Source organism: Hippocampus comes, unplaced genomic scaffold (genome assembly GCF_001891065.2).
Source record: "Hippocampus comes isolate QL1 unplaced genomic scaffold, H_comes_QL1_v1.1 scaffold180, whole genome shotgun sequence".
NCBI lineage: Eukaryota > Metazoa > Chordata > Actinopteri > Syngnathiformes > Syngnathidae > Hippocampus > Hippocampus comes.
Genome location: NW_017805076.1, coordinates 1,296,750 through 1,305,282, shown reverse-complemented (window position 1 = coordinate 1,305,282; position 8,533 = coordinate 1,296,750). Strand labels below are relative to the sequence as shown.

General features: G+C 42.0%; 1 protein-coding gene across 1 annotated transcript in view; it reads left to right on the top strand.

The window, feature by feature from the left end:
• Positions 1 to 8,533, top strand: part of sntb2 (syntrophin, beta 2) — a 47,634-nt gene that overhangs the window by 17,807 nt on the left and 21,294 nt on the right. The window contains exon 3 of the mRNA XM_019865285.1: positions 5,009 to 5,219. Within this exon, the coding sequence (XP_019720844.1) occupies positions 5,009 to 5,219 (211 nt within the window). The remainder of the gene's footprint in view (positions 1 to 5,008; positions 5,220 to 8,533) is intronic.

The following is an 8,533-nucleotide window of genomic DNA, read 5'->3' as shown; positions in this document are numbered from 1 at the left end:
CGAGTGAAGGAGACAGATTTGGTTTTGATGGGGGCGAGTTGATTGAGACAGGAGGAGAGAGTGCTGTTGTAGTAGTTGGTGAGAACAGTGGGGTCATGGGACAGTGGAGGAGGTAGTATGGAGAGGTGGTTGAGGACGGAGGTAGAAAAGTCAGTTAGGGAAACGGATTTGAGGTTTCTGAATGATATGGTGCGCTTTTCCTTGGGAATGGGGGTAGGGAGGTGGAGGTCGAGAGTGATAGCCAGGTGAGCGGAAATGTTGAGGTTGGTGCTAGAGAGTTTTTCAATGGTGAGACCGGTGGAAAAGACCAAGTCCAGAGTGTGACCGTGGGTGTGGGTGGGGAAGTTGACATGTTGAGTGAAGTTAAGGCAGTCCAAAAGGTCAAGAAATTCAGAGGCATGTTTGCAGTTGGTGTTGTCGATATGGAAGTTAAAGTAGCCAAGGAGCGGTGAGATACGTGAGAGCTGTGTGACAAAATCGGAGAAGTCTGATAAAAATGATCGGTGGAATTTCGGTGGACGGTAAATGACAGCAATGACCAGGGGGGAGGGACCAGGGAATTTGAAGGTGATATGTTCAAAGGACTCAGTGGGTGAGGTGGATATAGTGCTGATTTTAAACTCTGTTTTATGGACTGATGCCACCCCACCACCTCGGCTGGTGAGGCGGGGCTTGTCGATGTAGGTGTAACCAGGTGGGGGGGTGTGGTTGAGTGAGAAGTAGTCCAGGTGTTTGTGCCAGGTTTCGGTGATAAAGAGGAAGTCCAGGTTATTGTCAGTTATGAATTCGTGGAAGACGAGTGCTTTGTTGTTGAGTGAGCGGGTGTTATGTGATATAGTCCGATGTGTTTCTTCTTCGGTATTAGCTATGGTGTTACGGTGATCTGTTGAGTTCTTGTGCATGTCCAGTCTTTATTTCCAATATGTCATCTCTGTATTGTTTCCAGAGAGTGGGTTTGTATTGCCGTGGTGCCGTTTGAATAGCTTTGGTTTTCAAATTCTCTATGAAAAAAAACGCTCATAATTGCGGATAGTGGGTCTCCCATTGCGAAACTTTCTTTTTGTTTGTAGATTGTCGTCCTGTATTTAAAGTACCGTATTTTCACACCTATAAGGCGCCATTAAAAGTCTAAAATTTTCTCCAAAGTGGACAGCACGCCTTATAATGCGGAGCGTCTTGTGTATGCGCTGAGTACCAAAACCTGACAGAGAGCCGACGCGCGTTTATATAGAGAAAAGGCAGAAGTGAATGAGGACAGGCATGCGGCGAAGAAGTCGGCCAATCAGTGAAGGGTGGGCGTGTATATATAATAGAGAGAGAGCGAGAGAGAGAGAGAGAGAGAGAGAAAAAGAAAAGGCTGACGTGAGTGAGGACAGGCATGCGGCGAAGAAGTCCGCCAATGAGTGAAGGGTGGACGTGTAAGTGGATGCTAAAGGCACGCCCCTAGCAGGTACCAGCACCTGTATAAAGTGTGGATATGTGCGTTATTGCAAAACAACTTCGGTTTTGGTTTCTAAGAACCCCCGAAATTACTTCTACAAAGAGACACGCCTACAAAGCTCAGTTCAAGCTTCAAGCCATCGGTTATGCGGAGAAACATGGGAATCGAGCAGCTGCGAGAGAATTTCAAGTCAACGAATCCATGGCTCGCAAATGGAGGAAGCAGGAGAACGAGCTTCGCCAAGTCAAAAAGACGAAGCTGAGTTTCCGTGGACAGAAGGCGAGGTGGCCCGAGTTGGAAGACCAACTGGAGCGGTGGATTGTTGATCAAAGAGCAGCCGGCAGAAGCGTCTCCACAGTCACCATTCGACTGTGTACTCACGTTTGTTCGACTGTGTACTCACGTTTTTTGATCAATCAAAAAACGTGAGTACATTGTAAGCTGGCTAAATAAAATGCAACTGAACTCAGTTTTGCTTCCGTTGCCTTTTTAAAAACGTGTTTTTAGCGTGTATCCGTATGTCTTAGCATGCTACCGTATGCTTCAAGCTAACGTGTTTTTAGCGTGCGTGCACGCATGCCGTATGTTTAAGCTGGCGTATGTTTTACCACTGTAAAACTGCGCCCAATAATACAGTGCGTTTTGTCTATGTGTAAAATACCAAAATAGCACCCGTTAGTGAGACTGCGCCCAACAATACGGTGCGCCGAATGGTTGTGAAAATACGGTAGGTGGATTAGGCAACGAATTATAGAAATGTTATGTCATTGAATGTCAACTTTTGCTTATCTTTCTGTGACTATGTGTAGTGTGACATCTACTTTCACACAGTCAAGAACTCGTCAACACACCCCACCATTCTGCACATCCATTGTTTTTCTTCTATTCTATGATTTTAAAGAAGCGGAGAATCCAAAATCGAAATCACGATTTAAATTTCAATCAATCGTCCATCCCGAATTGCAAGGACACACTTTCAACTGCGTAGCATGGAAAGTGCAGAAGCATCCCATCGTAGTTCTTGTGGAACATTTTAAAAACAATGCTACTTTATTTTTTAAATATTTTTTTCATGGGCGTGGGACTGAGAGGGTGTGGTGGCTATCGCGTAATAATAATGACACACACACTTTAAAAAAGCATCTATTTTTTCCTCACTTACACCCCTCGCGGTCAACTTGGGACCAGTCCGCGGTCCACAACTCGACTGCGATTGACTGGTTGGTCCCTATTGATTTATAACAGCACAAAAAAAAACATGGATGTCCTATGAATAAATCACCTTCAAACTGTCATTTAAACTTTAGATATCTGGAGCAAAGCACTGAACAAGAATATTCACACCCATGGGCCAGCACAGCTTATGCAGAATTCCAGATTTTTTTCCTCCTGATCCGCTCTCTGATTATTATTATTATTTTTATTATTATTATTGTTATTATCATGAGGACACCTTATTTGCTGGTATGGGGATTGTGGGTGCTCGTAGTGGTGTGTCATTGTGCTTTTTTTGTTTTTTGCCCCCTCCAAGCATGCATCTTATTTTGATAATGTATGCACCGGGCTCATTTACGATGTGTTAAACCAGCTTTTTCTCCTTTTAGCCTAACAAGAGAAAGCCTGGCAATCTTGAGCAAAAATTAACTGCCGTTCGAAAACTGTTCAGTGGCCCCAGAATGAGCCTTTTCACAGAATTGTTAACGAAGCAAAAATACACTTTGTTTAGTTCACGCTCACCCAAAATATGAATGAGTTCATGAACATCAGTGCATTGAACTCATCCAGATACAACACCATGTGTCAAACACAGTTATTTAATCTGGACTACCTCCTGTTCGATTGATCTTCCCATTAGGAGGCAGAGTCTGGGGTCTCTGAGGTGGGCTTTCCTATCTCTGGGGTTGATGTCACCGACATTGTTAAAAAGCTCCTCGCTGGCAAGGCCCCCGGGTGGATATAAGATCTGCCCAGAGTTCCTAAAGACACTGGATGTTGTAAGGTTGTCCTGGTTGACATGCCTCTGCAACATCGCATTGACCTATCGGGGACAGTGACTCTAGATTGGCGACTGGTTCCCCATTTTAAGAGAGGGTAGCCGGCGGGTGTGTTCGTACGACTGGGCATCATACTCCTCAGCATCCCTGGTAAGGTCTATTTAGGGGTGCTGGAGAAGAGGGTTTGTCGGGAAGGTGAATCTCAGATTCAGGAGGAGCAGTGTGGTTTTCTTCCTGGCCATGGTACCAACACCCTCGGCAGGCCACTCGGGGGATGCATGGGAGTGCACTCAACCAATCTACATGTACTTTGTGGACTTGGACAAGGCATTTGACCATGTGCCCCTGGGGATCTTGTGGAAGGTGCTTTGGAAGTATGGTGTACAGGGCACCTTAGTAGGGCTGTTCGATCCCTGGTCAACTGGTGTCAGAGTCCGGGCTGCATTGCCGGCAGTAAGTCGGATTTGTTTCCTATGGGGGGTGGACTCCACCAAGACTGCTCTTGTCACTGATTCTGTTCATAGTCTGGGCTTCTCCAGCAACTGCCCCTGTGACATGACCTCGGATAAGCAGGGGAGAGTGAATGAATGAATATCCTTCCTATTCTGTTCTTTTCTGTTCCTATTCCATTCTCTGTTCTAATAATTTAGTTCAATTGGGACTTTTTTTCCCCTGCTCTTTTAATTTAACGCATGCATGAACCACACTGCGCCTAAGGGGCCAATGTCGACACACACTTGAGCAGTGGTTCTTAACCTGGGTTCGATTGAACCCGAGGGGTTCGGTGAATCGGTCTCAGGGGTTCGACGGAGCCTCTGCCATGGAGGCTAAGACATACCCGACTGAATTTGTCAATTAGTTATGACACGCCCGCTTAGTCATCACTGGCTGCAGATGACCACATTTGTCCAATCAGTGCTGCGGGAAATTTAGTTCGCTCAGTAGTCAACGTTTGACTGTCATGGTAGTACGTCGTAAAATTAAAAAAATATATATATTTAAGCCTTTAAATTTTATTTACTCTTTTTTTGTTTTTAATGAATGTGTTTTGTATGTCTTGAATTTGTAAAAAGTCATATTCTTGTTTTTCACAAATGAAGGGTTCGGTGAATGTGCATATGAACTGGTTGGGTTCAGTACCTCGAACAAGGTTAAGAACCACTGCACTAGAGGCAGCACAAGATCAATTAAAAATACACCATTTAAGGTGTAAAAATGGTTTGAAAAGTGAATTACGTTAACACGTTAATTTCGACAGCCCTAATTTGCTGGTGTTGGATCAAAACCTCTTATGTCCAAATTAAGTCGAATTCCTATTTATTCCCAAACCAAAACCAATACTCTTTATCAGTTCCCATGTCATTTTTACAAATCGTTGACTAATGTTAAGTGTTGAAAATGACGTGCTCTGTTTGACAATGCAGTGTGTAAATTAAAAAAAAACAAAAAAAAACATGCTTTTGGGATGGGGGGCGGGGGGGGGGTTGTATTTGTTTCCTGAAAAGTCATGGTTTTGGAGATGCAAGATTTCGCCCGACACCAGCCATTATATTTTGTCTTTCTTCATTTTCAGACTGTTGGAGCTCCATTCCCCTGATGGGCAGCACACAGTGGTACTTCGCTGTAAAGATGCACCCACTGCCAACTCCTGGTTCACTGCCATCCACACCAATATTGCCGCCCTGCTCCTACAGACTCTGGCTCACATCAATGCTTACCTGGGAGCCTCTGCCTCGGTCTCCCCACAGCCTCACCTGAAACACATCGGGTGGTTGGCTGAGCAGGTGGTGAAATAAACAAAAGTTCCACAATATTTTACACACTGCTGATCTTTGAATGCTTACCACAGAAAGAAGATCAGGATGAGAATAATGCACTTTAAATAGATAAGAAACTTTCACTTGTTAACTGTCATTCATAGTTTAAGATTTTTGTGTCAAGAACTACACAGTGAAATTACATTCCCTTTGATGATTGCAATTTGAGTGATTTTTCTTTGGAAAAGTCGAAAATTTAAATACAAAGTGATATCCATTTCGTTTCCAGGGCTTTACGGTCGTGGGACATCTGCACTGTGAGGCTGGCGTGCTAACCAGTAAGGTTAGCCACTGCTTTCCTGTGTGGAGTTTGCATGGTCTCTCAATGCCTGTGTAGGTTTTCTCCGGGTACTCCGTTAAATCCCTAATTCCAAAAACATGCAATGTAGGATAATTGAATTCTTTTGAATTTGTCCCTAGGTGTTATTGTTAGCGCGAATGGTTGTTTATGTGTGCCCTGCGATTGGCCGGCAATCATTTCAGGCTTACTGCTCGTCGATGGTTGGGATAGACACCAGCATACCCGTGACTGTCATTCGGATAAGCGAATCAGATAACGTCTTAAGGTGAAACACCCACAGTTTTAAGGCAGTCGGATAAAATCCCTAGGCAGAATTTTTTTTAACATGCGACCTCAGTAAAAGGCCAAAAATAGGTGTGAATTTGAAAGAAAATTCAAAATGGCTGACTTCCTGTTCAGTTCAGCATATGGCTCAGAGACTTTTTTTGTCAGACAGTTACATGTACAGACGAACCTCATTACAGTGTACCTCGTGGGACATCACGAATCTGTACATTATAATGGTAGTTTGTTGTAACCATTTCCAATTAAATGGCCCCCAGCTAAGATATATGCAATATAATACATTATGAACATTTATAGATGTAAAAAACATGAACATGTAATACGCTATAAACATGTCAATTACAGTATGAAGAAAAAAATGTTTTGTAAGACATTAAACAAACTGTGGCATTGAAAAATCTGGTCGTTATAATGGATTTTATGTAATAAAGGTGTTCATTGTAAGCAAAATCGGCAAATGGAAAATGAGTTATGTGAAGTCAGGACTTTGAAATGTGAACGTTATTGGGGTGAAAAGAGGTGCAACTGTAGCTCCAAATGTTCTCAGTTCCACAGTTTCAAAATAATGTTTTTTTTTAACGTGACCACTATAAAAGGCCAAAAATGGGTCCAAACGTGAAAGAAAATTCAATATTGCAGACTTCCAGCTCTAGCATATGGTTCCAGGAGACTTAATTGTATGTCTTGGGCTGTTACATATACAATATCTCCAAAATTTCATCAATCTTGGTGACATGTTCATAAAAGATTTGGAGGGGGTGGTGTTGAATCTAATAAAATATTGATCCTGTGGCCAGGCGTGATGTGTTAGCAAAGTGTCATTAGTTTTTTTCTGCATATTTAGAACCGTAAAAGTAGTGTTGTTTTCTTGGCAAACGCCGCCTTGCCATGGCAACAGATTTTAGTTAAAATCCACAAACTTAGTGTTGCACTATCATTAAGGCTTAACACACTTCTGAGTAAATATGGGATAACATTTTCTTCAGCCAATATGTGGTGCTGCCACTATGATAAAAATAAAATTGTAGATGTCTTCAGGGCCAGTTTCATCAAGTGTGTCAAATATTGACAAAATATGATCATGTGGGTCAAGTTATAGCAGCTTTTGTTATCAACGAGACACCACATTTTAAAGTAAATTCAAAATGGCGGACTTCCTGTTAGGTTTAGCATATGTCTCCAAAAGACTTTTTGTAGGTCTTGGGCAGTTACATGTACCACCAAATGTTCATAGTTCTCGGTGAAACATACAACCGGTAATGGTTTGTTAAAAAGTGGCAAAATGGTCATTACCCAACCCAAAGGTTGGTAGTTGGATTCCGGTCCATTACGACCATGTCTAAGTGTCCTTGAGCAAGATACTGAACCCCCAGTTGTTCTTGATGCTGCATCATCAGCAGGTGAATGAGGTAACTCACGCGCCTTGAGGACCCGAGGTAGAAAAGTGATATACAAGTGACAGCCCATTGACCATTTGCCATTTTTAATTGCACAATAAACTAATAAAATATTGATGGTTTTGCTAGGCCTAGTATGTGTGTTTCATGAGTTGTTGTACATGTTTAGACCCTCAAAATCAGTGTTCTTTAATGGAGAACTGCGCCTTGTCACAGACTGTGGCAACAACATGAAGGCCTAAACAATCTTTTGATCAAATATTAGGTAAATTTTGTTAATCCGCTGGGAAAAAACCTCAAAGATTAAAACATATTTCCTTTAACCAGTAGTTGGCGCTTTCACTGAGATGAAAAATGGTTCTACATGGTCAGGCAAAATGATCTGACACATTTGTAGGTTAAATAAAAGGCAAATAAAGAAACAAAAAAAAAAGTTTTTATTTTCAAAAAATACATATGCCATTCTGTTTCATCATGTTTTAAAGATGAAATGGAGTTCTGGCGGTGCGAGGTCGGCTGGTTGATTTTCGTTTCAATGCAGATCCAGTAACTCTGAAGTTGGTAACCCATAACAAGATGGTGTTTCGAGCTGGTACGGGATCATGTCTACCAAGATTGAAGTATAAACGGAACACTCTTTGTGTTGCAGTTAGACATTAGTTTGTTTTGATAAACGTTTCCACAATGAAAGCGCAAGCTCACCAGTCCAATTCATGGCAACAACTGAAAAAGAAACAAAAATCAATGGCATTATCAGACACAAAGCAAAATGGCATTAGATGAAAAAGATGGCATTACAGTGAAACTCCTCTACAACGAAATCATGTTTGCAGCAAGAAATTTTTCACAACAGGGGGTTTTTCAGTGTACCAAATTTTATCTCAGGTGTAAACACACACACACACACACACACACACACACACAGACACACAAACGTATGTGTACTCTTTATTTTATTCCAATAGAGCATAAATATGAGCATACACTTATTTGACACTTCATATAGTCAGTGTAGCAATAAAAAAAAGGGAAAGAAATTGCGAAATTTACGATCAGAATTCACTTTCACTTACATCAATTTCTTGGATCATGTCTTTTATTTTGTTTCCTCCGTCTTTCATTTTGATCACTTTTACCCTCTCTTCCAGCCTCAGAGCTCTTCTTCTCTTAGCTGCTTGACATCCAAAAGTCCTTTTTGTAGCCATTTGAGCAATGCAACGTTCTTGCTGCGTCTGAAACTAACAATAACAAATACTTCCTGGACTACTGCGCATGTGTAAACCAGTGTGGTGGTTGCT